At 39.6% G+C, this 19,529-nt stretch overlaps 1 protein-coding gene across 2 annotated transcripts in view; it reads left to right on the top strand.

Moving 5' to 3' along the window:
- LOC140742106 (bis(5'-adenosyl)-triphosphatase-like) overlaps positions 1–19,529 on the top strand; it is a 946,366-nt gene that overhangs the window by 194,694 nt on the left and 732,143 nt on the right. For both annotated transcript variants that reach the window (XM_073072924.1, XM_073072923.1), the window contains exon 2: positions 155–284. In XM_073072924.1, the coding sequence (XP_072929025.1) occupies positions 179–284 (106 nt within the window). In that variant the 5' untranslated portion in view covers positions 155–178. The remainder of the gene's footprint in view (positions 1–154; positions 285–19,529) is intronic.

Here is a 19,529-nt window from a genome sequence, read left to right as displayed (position 1 = left end):
GCCATGTGTATAACAACCTACAAGAGAACAAGAGTGTTGCAGATTTTAATTTAGGCATCTACAGAATGTTGCAGGTTAACATTTTTATTTAGGCCAGCAAATTGAAAATGTCTACTAATACTAATTTTCTGTGTTGTGCTTTCTGTTTTTAAAGGAACTGAATTAGTGTGAAACCAAAATGGCAACCTTCAGATTTGGACAGCATATCATTAAGTCCTCTGTTATTTTCCTACAAACCGAACTGTCTTTCGCACTTGTGAATAGGAAGCCAGTGGTTCCTGGACGTATCCTTTAAAATCTTGGTTTTAAATCTCTTCTCTTCACAGTAACAAATGGATTTTAATCAGCCAGCACATCCAGACCAGGTAAGCTTATGTTCAAAGCACTGATAGTACAAGAATAAAGCTTTATCTGAAAATAATTGGAATATGATGTCCTAGAATTGTGATTGAACTTGGAAACTTGGTGCCATGAAATGTCCTCATTTGATAGATAAAAACATAATTGCCCTGAAAAGATACATGAAATTAATTTAAAAGGCTTAAGTTTTAAGTGTTCAATGAAACATATTGATTATTTTTTTCATGAGATTGAAGTGGTAAACTCATTCTTTTTTTATACTGGTGCATAAGAAGTCTCTTAATAAGTTTACTCACTACTATTTAGTGGTTTCATTTTATCATTGTTACTGTTATTGGTGCCAGTTTGTATACCTAAACACACACATCTGTTACATGTCTACCCTAACATGTCACTTCCTTTATTATGATATGAACAGTGCTTCTATATAATTGTTGATCTTGGTGATTTATAGTTACTAGTCTCCAGTGTCGTGATAGCTTCTTTCCATTTATAGTTCATGCTGCATCTCCACAAAGTAAGACAGATTTAATCGCAATTTGCTGCAGCAGGCTCTTCAGGCATGTGCGATATCCATTAAAGAAAGTCACACGGCTGACTGTAATTTGTGTCTTTGCACTCTTGTTCTTTTATCTATATCTGTACTTACTTGCAGAAACTCTGTCATCACATCTGCTCTGGTGCAATTAGATTCACTGGTAATACCTTGGCTGTCCATAAGACCCACGATTACATATACCTGTAAATTAAAGTATGAGCATAGACCTTGTTGATGAGGGAGATCATGATGTAAAATCAATTATGCAATTTATTAGATCATTGTTTATTTTGTCTCTTCAGAAGTATCATTGTATTGGTACAGAGTAAACACTTACACTCTTTAAAGAAAATGCAGACAATATCACATCAAATGGATTATGGAATATGGGATAGCATCGTAAAAGCTTATAAAGTAGATTCCAGTGTACAAAGAAGACTTCTGAACATCATCATTATAGATAAGCTGATCTCTCTATGTTGCTTAGTGGAACTAGGAGTTTCTGCTATTTTATGAAAATTGTAGTTTGTGGCAAGTTTTCAAAAAGTAAGGAGGTGAGTTGCTTGCAGCACAATACCCTCTTTCTGGCCTTTATGTTAAGTTCTAGTTCTTGTATCTAAGAAGTTAATTTAATTGTAAAATGCTGGGATTTACTGCAATATAAACTAAAAGAGCGATGTATTTATCTGGCATACTTTGGTGAAATTAATCTTCTATAAATCTTAAAGATTTGAACAATGTTAATTTAAGTGAATCCTGCAGAATTTTATTAACATTGGCCAGTGCAAGTTGAACTAAAAAGTCTCTTTGTGGTAGAGCATCAAGTTGAGTTTCATCTATGAGAAACAATTGTATATTATATAAATGTAGGACATTTTATTTTTAAAACATGCATGTTAAATCCAGAATTTTGTAAAAACTTTCTATAATCTCATGGGGTCGACTTTTTATGTGGAAGTTCAACTGTTGAAAATATCAATGATGTGATGACTGATGGGTCTATACTTCTCTGAAACAGTAAAATACAGGACATATACAAAATACGAAGGGTGTAAAAGCGTCTTTCAGTCTACACCAGAAGCTCATAGTCTTTCCGCATTAAGTTATCAGATATTTCCACCTTACTCTATTTAAAATGTTGATTTCTCTTTTTGTATCATTTTTCTATATATGTACTCTTAGGTGATATTATCAATCATGAGTTGATTTTTATGGTTGAATTCTACAGGACATAAATTTTAAATTATTGACCTCTCTATCTATGGCTGAAGTGTGGACATATTTTCAACTAACCTGGAAGAGGAGGAACTTTATAAGCTTCTAGCAGTGGCTTTCCATAACTAAGTGTTGTCTGCTTTAGTTATAATACATTTTGTGAAGGCAGTGCAATCGTTCAAGCTTGAAAAGTAGTCCTTTATGATAAAAGATGTGTTTACTTCAAGGGAAATAGTTAAGTGTCCCACAGTTTATTTTTTCATTTCATGGTTTTACTATAATAACTGGATTTTGCCCAATTCAAACAGTTTAAAGAATTTTGTGAGCTTCAAAATGCAAATATATTAATCTTCTCATATTTGAGTATGTTTGAATATGCAAGATAATTGGTTGGTGTTTAAACCCTTTTTCTAGTATGTATTTAAAACTATTGGGGGAGGAAACTGAAATCAGAAAAATGGCTCCATGCTTGTGAGTTAAAGAAAGAAATAATTACAGAGAGCATATTTGATTAAAACATGATTTGCTTGGGGTGGGGAGGATCAGAAAGTAGAAGTCACTGGAACTCAGTTTTCTTTTGCATGCAAGTCTAGATCAACAATCCAATCAATTCTGAAAGATAACAACCTAAGCTTTCCAGAGGACCTCATCACTTGTGGAATCACGTAGTGTGATTTCCTGCGATTTTTTAGCTACCTGCTAAAGCCACAGCCAGTCTGATCTACAACTTCAATGACTCTATTTCAATTCAAACAAATGACCTGTCAGTTTCAGGGAAATTAATATTTTTGAAAATAATTGAGTTAATTAATGTAAGTGCTCTTAACTTGAGTGTACTTAATTGTATTTTCTAGCACTGGCAAAGGCTTTCATCTTTACATGGTAAAAATATTAATCTTTAGTAGATTTTTCATGTTTGTGAATGTCAGAGAGGTTCGCATATGTTCATCCTGATACAGTTTTGATAACTGATCAGACTTGCTTAGTTAATCAGCGAAGCACGAGAAGCATTAGTTCTGGTAGGAAGGATCTGTACATCAAGGAATCTCAAATCCATAGCTGCTACTTTGTTGGGGGAGCAATCTTGCAAGGCCTCTCCTTTCACCAAGAAGAGCATGAGAGGGAAGCCAACTTTAGCAGCGATATCACAAGGAGCCCTTTAAAACCTGGTTTCAGAACTCTAAGGTCAAATGGAAGGCACGATTGAATGGAAGATGCTACCAAAGAACAGACTGTTCTTCAAACAGTGTTTCATCCACTATACTTTCTACACATTCTGGTACAATTTTATATATAAAGTAAATGGCAATTTATGTATCAATCTAAACTTATGCTTTAAAATCTTGTCTGTGTCTGTCATTTTGTAATATTCTAAGATCTATGAATTGTCTTGCAATTTGAAATTGATTTTTACATGAGGCTATCCACCTCCCTTTAACCAGGCAGAGATCTTTTTTTAAGGATGTAGAAGAGGGTGAGAGAGAAAAAACTTATATTTTGAATATCTGAACTGGTAAATCCATAGAAACTGCCAGTTAAGTTCAAACAGAATAACTACAAATTTTGTGCATGTTTGAAGAGCGTTGTACTCCTGCTACCAACTACAAAATCAATTTTCACGAAGTTGAATTGGGAAAACTTGTTTTAATTCTTCCATGCAGCCCATTTCAAACATATGAATTTCAGTGTGCCACATGCAAGGTACAGGCTTCAGATAGATGTGTGACCACAAGGAAAAGTAAGACGAGCAAGCAATCACTGTAGGGTTCCCCAGTGGCTATTCCCCCCCCCCCCCCACTAATTGTATTAACTCTTTGGATACACTTGAGGGGGTGATCTTTCATGGGCAAGCAGCAATAGTCGGGTCTCTGGCACTGTGACTGGCTTTGAGGCTCAGGAATGGTGCAATCAGACAGGGCGATAGTGATTAGGGGACTGGTAGTGAGGACAGCAAGGGATTCTATGGCTGCAGAAGAGATAACGGGATGGTATACTGCTTCCCAAGTGCCAGGGTCAAGGATGTCTCTTAGTGGGTGCAGAAAATTCTCAGGGGGAAGGATGAACAGCCAGAGGTTGTTGTACATATTGATATATGTTGATACCCTCCCCCCTTTCACCATTCCCGATTCCCCTTTTCCTCCTCTCACCTTGTCTGCCCATTGCCTTTGTCTGGTGCTCCTCCCCTCTTCTTTCTTCCATGGCCTTTTGTCTGCTAATAGTTTCTCCCTTCTCCACCCTGTTTCTCTTTCACCAATCAACTTCCCAGCTCTTTACTTCATCCCTCCACATCCTGGTTTCACCTATCAGCTTGTGTTTCTCTCTCCCCTCCCTCCAGCCTTTTAAATCTATCCCTCATCTTTTTTCTCCAGTCCTGTCAAAGGATCTCAGCCTGAAACATACTTTTTACCACAGATGTTACCTGTCCTTCTGAGTTCCTTCAGCATTTGTGTGTTGTCTGGATTTCCAGCATCTTCAGATTTTCTCTTGTTTGTAGATAAAACAAATGATGAAGCTCTGCAGAATGAGTAAAGGGAATTAGGTAAGAAGTTGAGAAGCAGGATCTTGAGGGTAGAGATTTCCTAGTGACATGTGCTTGCGAGGTCAGAAATAAGGTAGACCAAATGAATTCATGGCAGAGGAGTTGGCACAAGAGTGGCAGGGTTTCAGGTTCTCAGAGCATTGAAATCATGGTTGCTCAAATGATGACGGAAACAAATGGACACGTTTTCATGGACATTCATATCAGCAGGGAGGTATTTGCAGACTGACAATACATTAAGATGGATAAATCCCCACATCCTCAGATTTTGTGGGAGGCGACATCTTGCTGCGGCAGTGTGTGGTAACCACCTGCCTCAAGCAGGCTTCAATTGTACTGGTGCCCAAGAAGAGCATGGTAATTTGTCTAAATGATCATAGCCTAATGGCACTTGCATCCACAGTGATGAAGTGTTCTGAGAGGCTGGTGTTAAACCATATCAGCTCTTGTCTGAATGGTGACTTGGATCTGCTCCAATTTGCTTAGTGAAGCAACAGGTCTATAGCAAATGCTATCTCGTTGGCTCTTCATACAACTCTGGAACATCTGGACAACAAAGGTGCATATATGAGGATGCTCTTTATCGATTACAGCTCAAAATTTAACACTATCATCCCCTCAAAACTAATCAGTAAATTCCAAGACCTGGGCCTCAGTACCCCCTTGTGCAACTGAATCCTGGATTTCCTCACTTTTAGACCCCATTCAATTTGGATTGGCAAAATCATCTCCTCTGCAATCTCCATCAGCACGGCAGCACTGCAGGGATGTGTACTTAGCTTCCCGCTCTACTCACTTTACAGCTATGACTGCGTGGCTAAGTGCAGCTCCAACAGCATCTATGGACTGAAATTTTTTTATTTGAATGCATGCAGCATAAGAAATAAAATGGATGATCTTAAAATTCAGCTATAGATTGGCAAGTATGACGTTGTGGCCATCTCTGAAACTTGGATAAAGGACGGCTGCCATTGGGAGCTGAATGTCCAAGGATATACAGTGTATCGGAAAGATAGGTCAGTAGGTAGAGGAGCTGGGGTGGCCCTGTGTATAAGAAATAATATTAAATCATTAGAAAGGGATGACATGGGATCAGAAGGTGTGGAGTCTTTACAGGTTGAGTTAAGAAACGCCAAGGGTAAAAGGACCCTAATGGCAGTTGTATACAGGCCTCCAAACAGCAACCGGGATGTGGATTACAAATTAGAGCAGGAGATAGAAAAGGCATGCCAGAAGGGCAATGTCCTGATAATTGTTGGGGATTTTAACATGAAAGTGGATGGGGAAAACCAGGCCAGTACTGGACCTCAAGAGAGAGAATTTGTAGAATGTCCAAGGGATGGCTTTATAGAACAGCTTGTTGTTGAGCCCACAAGAGGATCAGCTGTGCTGGATTTGGTGTTGTGCAATGATCCAGAGGTGATGAGAGAGCTTAAGGTTAAGGAACCCTTAGGGAACAGTGATCACAATATGATCAGGTTCACTTTGAAATTTGAGAAGAAACTAAATTCCAATGTGTTGCTATTTCAGTGGAATAAGGGAAATTGCAATGGCATAAGAGGGGAACTGGCCAAAATTGACCGGAAAGGGTCACTAGCAGGAAGGACAACAGAGCAGAAATGGCTGGAGTTTCTGTGAAAAATGAGGGAAGTGCAAGACAGATATATTCCAAATAAGAAGAAATTTTCAAAGGGAAGAAGGACACTACCGTGGTTGACAAGTGAAGTTAGAGCCAAAGTAAAAGCAAACGAGAGAGCATACATGGAAGCCAAAGCTAGTGGGAAGATAGAGGATTGGGAAGCTTTTAAAAACTTGCAGAAGGAAGCTAAGAAAGTCATTAGGAAGGAAAAGATGGATTATGAAAGGAAGCTGGCGACTAACAACAAAGAAGATACTAAAAGCTTTTTTAAGTATATAAAAAGTAAAAGAGAGTTGAGGGTAGGTGTAGGACCAATAGAAAATGACGCTGGAGATATTGTGATGAGAGACACAGAGATGGCAGATGAAATGAATGCGTATTTTGCATCGATCTTCACAGTGGAAGACATCTGCATTATACTGGACATTCAGGAATGTCAGGGAAGTGAAGTTTGTGCAGTGAAAATTACGACTGAGAAGGTGCTCAGGAAGTTTAATGGTCTGAGGGTGGATAAATCTCCTGGACCTGATAGAATGCACCCTTGGGTTCTGAAGGAAGTAGCTGGAGAGATTGCAGAAGCATTAAGAATGATCTTTCAAGAATCAATAGATTCTGACATTGTACCGAATGACTGGAAAATAGCAAATGTTACTCCGCTATTTAAGGGAGCAGAAAGGAAACTTTAGACCTGTTAGTCTGACATCAGTGGTAGGAAAGTTGTTGGAGTCGATTGTTAGGGATGAGATTGCTGGAGGTAATATAGACAAGATATATATAGGCAATATAGGCTAAAGCCAGCATGGTTTCCTGAAAGAAAATTCCTGCCTGACTAATCTTCTGTAATTTTTTGAGGAAATTACAAGCAGGGTAGACAAAGGAGATGCAGTAGATGTGATGTACTTGGATTTTCCGAAGGCTCTTGGCAAGGTGCCATACATGAGGCTGCTTAGCAGGATAAGAGGCCATGGTATTACAGTGAAGTTACTAGCATAGGTGGAGCATTGGCTGATCGGCAGAAAACAAAGAGTGGGAATAAAGGGATCCTATTCTGGCTGGCCGTCAGTTACCAGTGGAGTTCCGCTGGGATCGGTGTTGGGACCACTACTTTTTACAATGTATGTCTATAGGATTAATGGATTTGTGACAAAATTTGCTGATGATACAAAGATAGGTGGAGGAGCAGTTAGTGTTGAGGAAACAGAGACCCTGCAGAGAGACTTAGATAGTTTAGAGAAATGGGTAAAGAAGTGACAAATGAAATACAGTGTTGGAAAGTGTATGGTCATGCACTTTGGTGGAAGAAGTAAATGGGCAGACTATTATTTAGTTGGTGAGAAAATTCAAAATGCAGAGATGCAAAGGGACTTTAACCTCCAGGTTGAGTCGGCGGTGAAGAAGGCAAATGCAATGTCGCCATTCATTTCTAGAGGTATAAAATATAAGAGCAGGAGTGTGATTTTGAGGTTCTATAAGGCACTCGTGAGACCACACTTAGAGTATTGCATACAGTTTTGGGCTCCTTATTTTAGAAAGGATATGCTGACATTGGAGAGGGTTCAGAGAAGATTCACCAGAATGATTCCAGCAATGAAAGGGTTACCATATGAGGAATATCTGGCAGCTCTTGGGCTGTATTCTCTGGAGTTCAGGAGAATGAGGGGATATCTCATAGACACATCCTGAATGTTAGAAGGCCTGAACAGATTAGATATGACAAAGTTATTTCCCAACGTAGGGGAGTCCAGGACAAGAGGGCACCACTTCAGGATTGAAGGACGTCCACTTAGAACAGAGATGCAGAGAAATTACTTTAGTCAGAGGGTGGTAAATCTGTGGAATTTGTTGCTATGAGCAGCTCTGAAGGCCAAGTCATTTAAGGCAGAGATAGGTAGGTTCTTGATTACCCAGGGCATCAAAGGGTATGTGGAGAAGGCAGGGGAGTGGGGATGACTGGAAGAATTGGATCAGCCCATGATTGAATGGCGGAGCAGACTCAATAGGCTGAATGGCCAAATTCTGGTCCTATATTTTATGGGCTTATGTATAAGTTTGCTTATGAGCTGTATCAAAGAGGATGATGAATCAACTTTCTGGAGGGAGACTGAAAACTTGACTGAGTGGTATAATAACATCAACTTCTCACTCAATGTCAATAAGACGAAGGAACTGATTATATACTTCAGGAGAGGGAAACCAGAGGTCCATGAACTAGTAATCATCAGAGGTGGAGAAGGTCAGTAACTTTAAATTCCTATGTGTCCCTATTTCAGAGGACCTGTCCTGGACCTATCATATAAGTATTATTGTGAAGAAAGCACAACTGTACCTCTACTTCCTCAGGAGTCTGCGGAGATTTGGCATGTGATCGAAACCTTGGCAAACTTAGATAGATGTGTGGTGGAAAGTGTGCTGACTGGCTGTATTACAGCCTGGTATGGGAACACCAATGCCTTTGAGTGGAAAATCCTACAAAAGGTAGTGGATTCAGCCCAATATATCATGGGTTAAACCCTCCTAAACATTGAGCACATCTACATGAAGTGTTGTTGTAGAAAAGCAGCATCCTTCATCAAAGATCCTCACCACCCAGACCATGGTCTCATTGCTGCCATCAGATAGAAGGTACAAGTGCTTCTGGACTTGCACTGCTAGGTTCAAGGACAGTTACAATCCCTCAACAATCAGGTTCTTGTACAAAAAGGGATAGCTACACTCATTTAAGGACTCTTGTTATTTCATGTTCATTATTTGTTGCTATTTATATCTGCTTTTGTACTGTTTGTTTTCAGTTTACAATTTTATAATTACTGTTCTATAGATTTACTCAGTACGCTCGCAGAAAAAGAATCTCAGGGTTGTATGTGGTGACGTGTATACTCTGATAATAAATTTTACTTAGTACTTTGAACTTTGAAAGCTAGAGAGGAAATTGTAGAGATCCTTGTGGGGAAGGTTGCTTTGTCATTAGCCAGTGGTGAAGTTTCTGAAGATTGGAAGGTGGCTAATGTTGTTCCATACTTAAAAAGGTTAGCAAGGGCAAGACAGGAAATTACAGGCTAACCCTAACCCAGTCGTGGGAAGTACCAGAGAGAATTTGGAGGGTCAGGATCTACTAGCAATAGGATAGAAAAAGTTTGATCAGGAGGCATCAACATGGTTTTGTGCATGAAAAGTCATATTTGATAGACCTTTAAGAGATAATTGAAGAAGTAACCAAAAAGGTAGATGAATATAGAGCAGTGGATGTTGCTTATTTGGACTTCAGCAAAGCCTTTGACAAAGTCCAGCAGGGTAAGCTGCTCTGGAAGGTTAGTTCCCATGGAATTCAGGGAGAATCAGTTAGGTATATTCAATATTGGCTTGGAGATGGGAGCCAGAAAGTAGTGATTGAAGGTGTCTCTCAGAATGGTGGGGGCCAATGGCTAGTGGTGTGCTGCAAGAGTAAATGTTGGGACTCTTGTTATTCATTTTTTGGAGAAATAATTTGGATGCAAACACACAAGGTTTTTTTGTAGTAAGTTTGTTGATGACATGGAATTAGGTGTTGATATTGAAGGTGATCATAGATTACAAGGGCATCTTGATCAGTTAAGGAATTGAGCTGGGGAGTGTCAAGTGTATTTCAATACAGATAGGTGTAAGATGATGCATTTTGGAAAGTCAGACCAAATAGGAATTATATTATAAATGGTTGGGCAGCCTGGAGAGTTATGAAACGGAAGGACTTAGGAGTTCAAGTGCATAGTTCATTGAAAGTGGTGTCACAGGCAGACGGGCTCCTTTACACCTTTTGTGCCCTCCAGGCAGGTGGAAAAGGCCTTTAGCATGCTGGCCTTCATCAGTCAGGCCACTAGGTATAGGAGTTGGGACATTATGTTGCAATTGTGTAAAGTGTTTGTGAGGCTGCACATGGAATACTGTTCACAGTTTTAGCCACCCTGTTATATGAAAGATGTGTTTAAACTGGGAGAGTTTGGCCAGACTACCTCTTTATTCCTCGGAATGTAGGAGAGTGTGGGGAAACCTTATAGAAATGTTTAAAATTATGAGGCACAGGATAAGGTTGATAGTAACGATTTTTCCCCAGGGCCGAAGTGTCCAAATCGAGGATCATCAATTTAGGATGAGATGGGAAAGGTGTAAAAGGGACCTGAATGGCTACTTCTTCATGCAGAGGATGGTGAATATCCAGATTACTGGCCGGAAGAAGTGGTTGAGGCAAACACAGTAGTAACATTTCCAAGGCACTCTGAGGGCAGGACTTAGAGAAATATTGGACAAGTGCAGAAAACTGGAGCTAACTAAGTGGCCGCCTTAGTTGGCATGGCTTTATTCAGCTGAAGGGCCTATATGTGTGTATATTGCTCTATGAGCTGCTTCCAAAGCATTAACATCTTTAAGTGAAAAAGACTATCAGTACTACAAATGATACTCCAGATGTGGTCCCACTCATACATATGTTACCGAAGTGTGGCCTTCCCACTTCTGTTTCAATTATGATGTTATGGCTTATCTTCTGAACAGCCACACTATTTTAATTGTGTATGTTAATTTAATTTGTTGGCAATGCATTTGTTTAAACTTAATTTATTTGTTAGAATTAGTGTGGATTTACTTTTATTTTATAAACCTAGTTAACTTCTTAGTTCATAACCAGTGGTTAGTTAAAATTATCAGTGTTCTTTCAGCAAGTTCAGTTTAATGAGTAAGAATGGGCCATGCAGGTAGAAATTTTTAATGGCATGCATTTTGATTTTATACTTATACAATTGACTGCATAATATTGCTTTTAATAAAATGGGAAAAAATTACACAACGAGCTGAAAAGCAATGAAATTAAGTTTGTTAGAGCTATGGGCTGTGAAAGTCTGCTTCGTGGCATTTATTGCTCTGGCACCGTAAGTATTTAAAATGCAGATTAATCTAATTGGGCAGACTTTACAATGAGCCAGGCAAGCCATTATGTTACCAAGTGCAGTGCTAACTCTCCCCAGAAGCAGGAACAGCAAGCAGCTCATGCTCTAAATGCTACATTTGTTTGAAGCCAGCACTCCTCGATGGGAGTTCAACACTACGACCATAATATAATGCAACTGATTTTCAGCAGGACCATGACAGTTTCGTCAGCAGCAGTCAAATTCAGGCATGGACAAGTACGGTACCTTTATTTGTGTGTCTTCTTCCAGCTGAGAGCTTGCACAGTTTATCAACAGTTTGGGATTTGCTATTGCCTTGGGGAGACCACTGAACCTACCTATTTTACAAAAGCTTAGCATATCTACTGCAAACAGTAGCTTATTCTCTTCTTTAGTATTAGTTGTTAAATGCCCATAGCCAATGTATTTGCAGGTTAATATTTGGTATTGTGCCAGCTGTTTGCTGTGCCATCTGTCTATAATCCACTGCAACAACACACCTTGTGACTGAGGAGACAAGAGAAGATATATCCTTGGTAGTAATGTAGGCAAGGGAGGCAATTGCTGTAACTTCAACAGAAGTTTTTGCATCTTCTCTGGCCACAGAAGAGGTGCCAGATGGCTGAAGGGTAGTGAATAATAGTACCTTCATTGAAAACGGCAGCAATGGTAAGCCAGGTAATTATGGATCAGTGAGTCCAACTTCTATGATGGGTAAATTATTTTCAAAAATTTATAAGGATGCGATTAAACTGTGCTTGGAGAAACAGGGATTGATCAGGAATAATCAGCATAGCTTTGTTCAGGGACAATCCCCTTTGACCAGTTGTATTGAATTTTTCAAAAGGAGACTAAATATGCCAGTGAAGATAGTGCAGCATCATCCAGATGAACTTTAGTAAGGTCTTTGACAAGGTCACCTGCAGTACTTATGATCTCAAGTGTAAGAGCCCATGGGGATACAAGGCTATTTGGCAAATTGGATCTGACATTGGCTTGGAGATGGAAGGCAAAAGGTGATAGTTTAGTCACAAACAAGAGAAATCCGCAGATGCTGGAAGTACAAGCAACACACACAAAATGCTGGAGGAAATCAGCAAGCCAGGCAGCAGCTATGGAAAAAAGTACAGATGACGTTTCGTGTCGAGACCCTTTGGCAGGATAGTTTAGATTTTGTGAATGGAAACCAGTGACCAGTGGTAAATTACAAAAACTTGTGCTGGGACCCTTTTTTGCTGTATATTAATGATCTGGATGTGAATGTAGAAAGCATGATTAGTAAGTTTGGATATGGCATGAAGATTGGTGTTACTAATTAAGAGAGTTGTCTCTGGCAACGAAGTAACATTGATCAGTATTGATCACCTTCAATGAATTAATAAAAGGCCATTAATCCTGAAATCTATGAAGTGATGTACAGTAGTTTGAAAGGATCAATAAGGTTAGAATATATAGAATGAATGGTTGGATCATAGAAAGTGTTAAGGAAGAATGGGATCTTTGTGTACATATGCATCCCTGGTGTTTTCTTAATTGCCTTCTTGACCTGTCCAATGTTGAGAATTCCTGAATGTGGGACAGGTCGATAAGGTGGTTAAGAAAGCATTAGGGATGCATGCCTTGATTCACCAGAGCATGGAATATAAGAGCAGAGAGGTTACTGTGTAATTATATTAAACATTACATTGGCCAAAGCTGGACTGTGGTGTGTAGTTCTGGTCACCACATGGGGAGAATGCGGAGGGGGTTCACCTGGATGTTGCCTAGAATAAAGCGATTTGGCCATGAGAAGAAACTGGATGAAACTGTTTTATTTATTTTGGAGCAGAGAAGACTGATGAGATAGGTTAGTGGTGAAACATTTTGCCTCCTTAGCAAGATAAGGGATAGGATATTTAGAAGAGATTATAGGAAGACGCTTAATTCAGGCATTTGTTGAAATTTTGAATAGACTGCCTGAGGGGGTGACAGAGGCAGATACTCACAGCATTGACAAGCACTTGAAATAAAGCTTCAAAGCCTTCAGTAGGTAGGTACTTCATGGCCTGCACAGACACAGTGGGTCAATGGGGCTGTTTCTACATTGTATGACTGACTTTCACACAATACTTGTAATTGACTCCAGTATGCAACCCATTTACACGTGGGAAATTATGATGCAATGAATGTTTTGCTGCTGCATAGAGCAAACGGTAGAAGTACTGAAGGAGCAGCTCTGTTGTTTGCAGTGTTCAGCAGTGTATGTCTTGAGATTTTCTGTTGTAACCTATGCAGTCTCGCCATTTTGTTGATTCATCCCCGTGCTGCTGGCTAAGCCATATGCAGTAGGTGAGAGGCATTAATCATGTGGATAGTCAGAGGCTTTTTCCCAGGGCTGAAATGACTAGCGTGAGAGGGCACAATTTTAAGGTGCTTGGAAGTAGGTACAGAGGAGATGTCAGGGTTAAGTTTTTTATGCAGAGAGTGGTGAGAGCGTGGAATGGGCTGCCGGCGACGGTGGTGGAGCCAGAAACGATAGGATATTTTAAGACTCCTGGATAGGTACATGGAGCTTAGAAAAATAGAGGGCTATGGGTAACCCCAGGTAATTTCTAAGGTAAGGACATGTTTGGCACAGCTTTTTGGGCTGAAGGGCCTGTACTGTGCTTTAGGTTTTCTATGTTTCAATGTTTCAGTTAAGAGATGGAGGAGATTGGATAATAAAATATGTGCTTCATTTGTAACCTTGCAGCTGAAATATTTGTTGGGTATATTAGAACATTACATAGCCTTATGTCAGACTGGCAAGGGTTGTTCATTCATTGCACCTTATTGTTATCCTTGTACTCCATTTCTTATGTTTTTAATGCTTGGTTATTATTAGCACCTGCTTTTGCTGAATTTAATAGAGATGATCAAGTTCAAAAAATGCATTTGAGTTTAGGATGATTTCTTGATAATGACTGACTAGTACCTTGCTCAAATTCCAGCAGAGAGATGGTCTACAGGAGGATCGTCTCTTTATGAATCAGCCCTCTCTGTCTTTAACTTCACAGTGAAAGGAGAGAGAAGCAAATAATGTTAACAAATACTGTTTTAAGTTCTTCTGAAGGCTGAAAGTAATTTTTGCAACTGCATGAACTGTCAGAGAATAGATAAGGGGCATTGAAATCTTTCACCTTGCATTGATTCTGCTCCAGGAGGCACTTCGGGGGTCCATGCATGACAAATCAGTCCATAGGAGGAGGAAAGGGATTGCTTCATTTGTGTGGGAAAAGGAAGTGGACGAAAGGCCAGCGTAAACCCAAATGGCTGTCAATCAAATGATCCTGAGTAGCAGGTAGGGTGAGGAGGAGATCTTTTTCTTATTGATGAGACTAGCTAGACAATCACAGAATCAAATGGCAAAAGAACTGAGTGATAATGCACTCACCAGTGGGTAAGTCATCATGAACAAACCAATATAACAGCTGCTGAAAAGCTGACAAAGGATTTACCTTATCAAGGAGTTGCATACCCATGGCACTGTCAGGCAATATTGTATTACAGATAAATGATTGTGTGAGTCTCACTGATCAGAAGTTCTTCTCAAAAGAATGTGCTTAGAGACATTTTGGCAGAAAAACTCTGCTCCAATTGTGTTCAGCAAGCGCCTCCAGTTGTAGTTTTCAGTCAGATGGTAGTCTTCCAGGCACCTAGGACAATAGATTGACTGTTGATTAGGTACCTTTCCTGCCTGCTATACTTTGGCTGACCTGTCTATCAGAGAGGAAAACCTTGGCCTTAAAGTTCAAATTGATGTTCAGAACCTGCTAGTTTTATCTACATTATATCAAGCAGATGGTGATTCTCCACAGTGTTAAAAAGAAAGTTACAAGTTTGATGTCATTTGCTTAGCCTCACTGTTATATTCTGGGAGCTTTACTTTCCTCTCCTCTTTAATTAGAATCTAAAATTTTGAACAACTTCTTTTGATGTGCTGTGGAAAGTATATTGATTGGTTGCATCACAGCCTAGTATGGAAACACCAATGCCCTTGAATAGAAAAGCCTGCAAAAAGTTAGTAGATACTGTCCAGTCTGTCATGGGTGAAGTTCTCCCCACTATTGAGCACAACTACATGGAGCATGTCACAGAAAATGAGTATCCATCATCAAGGACCCCCACCATCCAGGCCATGCTCTCTTCTCAATGTTGCCATCAGGAAGGAGGAACAGGAGCCTCAGGACCCAGATGAGCAGGTTCAAGAACAGTTATTACCTCTCAAACATCATGCTCTTGAACCAGAGCTGATAACTTCACTCACCCCTGACGCTGAACTGTTCCCACAACCAATGGACTGACTTTTAAGGACTCTTCATCTTGTGTTTTCAATATTCATTGCTTATTTGTTATTATTATTATTTTATTTTGTAGTTGCGCAGTTTGTGACTTTTGCATGTTAATTTTTTGTCCATTGTGTTGTTTGCGGTCTTTCATTATTTCTATTGTGTTTCTTTGTATTTACTGTGAATGCCTGCGGAAAATAAATATCAGGGTTGTATATGGTGACATATATGGACTGTCATTATAAATTTACTCTGGATTTTCAAACTTTGAAGTTTGAAATAATGTCATAAGTAAATACATGAATTAAAATGATGAAAATTTGCATTATAGCTAATGTTAGTGGCATTTGGGAATTTAAAACAAATAAACTTTTAAACGCTTAAAAATATTTGAAACATTGTTACAAATATGTTTATTGAGGCATGTTCTTCTCAAGAGTTCTTGAAGACTACAGTGCCTTAATAGGAAATAATGTCATCTAAATACATTAAAACAAGGAAGAGTTGAGTGTATAGCTAACATTCGTTGAATTTGAGATTTAACAAAAAAATTAAAAGCTTAGTTATATTTGAAGAATTGTCACTTTTGAATTTATTGTGGCATGTTCTTCTCAGTTTATGAAGATGATAGTGACTGGGCAGTGTTACGCCTGTGCCCCCTCCTTTTTGAGAATCGCAAGATCGCTATTAAGTCAGGTCAGGAGACCCAGGAAATGAGAGAGAGACGTTTGAAATGTCCTGGCCCTCAGTGATACAAAGCAACGGGAAGCGGCCATTGTCTCTTGGAGACGGAATTGTGTTGAGTACTGTGCTTCGTGGAAGCCCTCAGGCAACGTGGGCTGGTTGGGGGATAGCATCATTCCACCCTGATTGACATCTGAGACCCCGTGAGTGGGGATAAAAGAGGGTCTGGGGAACGGCCCCTTTAGACGCACCAGAAGAAACGCTAGAAATCCTGTAACAGCGTAATAGCGAAAGCCGGTGGAAAGCCACGTGCGTCCTTTTCCATTTGCCTCGGAATTGGTGGGCCTTGCCACAGAAGAACGGCTTTAGCTAACTACAAAGGAGAAATCAGCCCCAACGACTCTCGAAGGATTGACATCATAAAAGGAATGGGCAAGTTTTAATCTCTCTCTCTTGACTCCAATCAAAGACTGCAGCCGGCAGCTTGAATGAACTTGAGTGACTTTTATATTTCCATCAGACAATACATTATCCCCTAGACAACGATAGAGTTATTTCTTATTGATTATTATTATACCCTCGCGTTTAGATTTAGTATTGATGACGTATATTATCTGTATAGTTGCATTGATATTATTTTTGTGTATTTTTATCAATAAATACTGTTAAAAATGGTACCATCAGACTTCAACGGACCTCTCTATCTTTGCTGGTAAGTGACCCAGTTACGGGGTACATAAGAGCAAATACTTCTAATGTTTACATATGAAAATGCTTGCGATTAGTTGCACCTGTGTTTGTCCTAGTACTGGATGCAGATCCTCCCCAACTTACGAAAACGTGGCTTATATGCAGCACATACATAAAAAAGAGCATTCTGGATTTGCCAAATACTGTGGGGCCATATTTCTGACCAGTAAACTGTTCAGGTTACAAACAATTCACAGGAACCAAACCTCACTTTTCCTTGGAGATGATCTGTAAAAAAAAACTGTAATCCTCTCTTACTCAAGAAATGGCTGAGCGTTTTGTTTGCTCCCATTTCCAATATGATCAGCAACATAGAAAGTACAAGATATGAAACTGGCTTAAAATTTGAAAATAAATTTATTATACTATTATTTTGATGGTACTGTTAAAGAGAGAAAAGTACTAAAACAAATGAAGGTTCAAGCAAACAAGTAACACCTTAGTCTGTTTCCCTTACACTTATTCACTCTGTAAGCTTTATTAATAAAAATGTAATCTTTAAGCATAGTAAGTGAATTCTATTTGTTCATCTTCATATATACACAAGCATGAAAGAGTAATTCTATCAAGCATTATGGATTTATTTTGTTACACTCTGTTGCAGTGCGCATAAACACAATTAATAGTCTTCGATCCCAAATTTAAAAATTGTTGAGCTGCAATATTTGGACCTTTTTGATCAGATACTGCTTTAGGTTTATCTACATGTTCCCTTCTGTTGTGTATCAAAGGCTATATTTAGTGGAAATGTGTAATCAAATTGTGTTTGAATATTGTGTAAAGAGAAAGACTTGAGGAAAATTAGTCAATGCAAATGACAAATCAGTGTATGAATGGTAAAAAAAAATGCACTGAAACTTCAATGATGTTAAATGTCCAACTGCTTCCTTATCATGTTCATGGTGTACTAAATTTTCATTTCATTTCTTTTGCTATCTTGGACCAAGGATATGCAGTCAATGAATGGAGTAATTTCAGGATTTACTGATACAAATATCAGCATATTCTTGTATACTTTTTTTTCAAGCTGGAAAAGAAATGTAAATCCTCCTGGCACATATCCATTGCAAGTGACTGAAATGCTGCAACTGCTCCTAAACCTCCTCCCTCACCTCCATTCTAGGCCTCAAACAGTCCATCCAGGTGAGGCATCACTTCATCTTTGTATCTGTTGTGGTGGTCTATTGTATCCGGCCCTCCTAATGCGGCCTCCTTTACATTGATGAGACCTGATTTAAATTAGGGAGCCACTTTGTCAAGCACATCTGCTCCATCTGTAAAAAGCAGAATTTCCTGGTGGTCATCCATTTTAATTCCTATTACCATTCCCATTCCAACATGTTAGTCCAAGGCCTCCTCTTCTTCCATGATGAAGCCACTCTCAGGCTGAAGGAGTAACACCTCATATTCCATCTAGGTAGTCTCCAACTTGATGGCATGAACATTGATTTCTCCTTCTGGTGATTTTTTTCCCCCTTCTCCTTCCCCCTTACATCTTCTACTCACCTGCCTATCACCTAACCATGGTGCCCCTCCATCTTTCTTTTCTCTTATGGTCCACTCTCCTCTCCTTTCAGATTCCTTCTTTAGCCATTAATCTTTCCACCTATCACTTCCCAGCTTCTTACTTCATCCCCCTTCCCCCACCCACCTGGCTACACCTATCACCTAGCTTGTACTCCTTCCCCTCCCCACCTTTTTATTCTGGCATTTCCCCCTTTATTTCCAGTCCTGATGAACGGTCTTGGCTCAAAATGTCAACTGCTTATTTCTTTTCATAGATGTTGCCTGACATGCTGAGCTCCTCCAGCATTTGTGTATGTTGTCCAGAAAAGTAATGTTTTTGGTTGTGAAAATATCACCTTAAATAGCATTGGCTATTGGATACAGCTTATTACTTATTGCAATGATATCTCCTTTCAGTTCTTGGCCATTGATTAGTTCCTCATTAAAATCCTGAGCATTGTGATGATTTTTCAGTAAATGCAGTTTTTTTTTAATCTAGCTTCTACTGTTTGTAGTTAAATGAAGTGTAGGTCAAGAAATGTAATTAAAAATACACTGGCATTGTGGTGGTGGTGGCATCTGTCGGTCGAGAGACCATGGATCTGCGCCTGGAGTTTCTAGGGCGCAGCCCTGGGCAGGGTTGTAAGGGAGACCGGCAGTTGCCCAAGCTGCAGGCCTTCCCGTCTCCACACCACCGATGTTGTCCAAGGGCACTAGGACCCATGCAGCTTGGCACCGGTGACGTCGCAGAGCAATGTGTTGTTAAGTGCCTTGCTCAAGGACACAAACACGCTGCCTCAGCTGAGGCTCGAACCAGTGACCTTCAGGTTACTAGTCTGATGCCTTGCCCACTAGGCCACGCGCCAACACATCAGAGCAGTAAAAGTGCATTTATTCATGTACCATGTTTAACATTATAGCGAAGCCATTTTTTACAACAGTGCTGATATTGGTATATAAGAAGTCACTTGTACCTAACAATTCTGAATCACACAGCACTGGGTCACATACTTCCATACCTTAGCAACAGCTGACTGTTCTGGGCTGAGACTCTTCATCGGGATTTTTAATTGTC

This window comes from Hemitrygon akajei, chromosome 19, assembly GCF_048418815.1.
Source record: "Hemitrygon akajei chromosome 19, sHemAka1.3, whole genome shotgun sequence".
Classification (NCBI taxonomy): Eukaryota; Metazoa; Chordata; class Chondrichthyes; order Myliobatiformes; family Dasyatidae; genus Hemitrygon; species Hemitrygon akajei.
The sequence above is the reverse complement of the archived record's forward strand: the minus strand, read 5'-3'. Positions and strand labels throughout refer to the sequence as shown.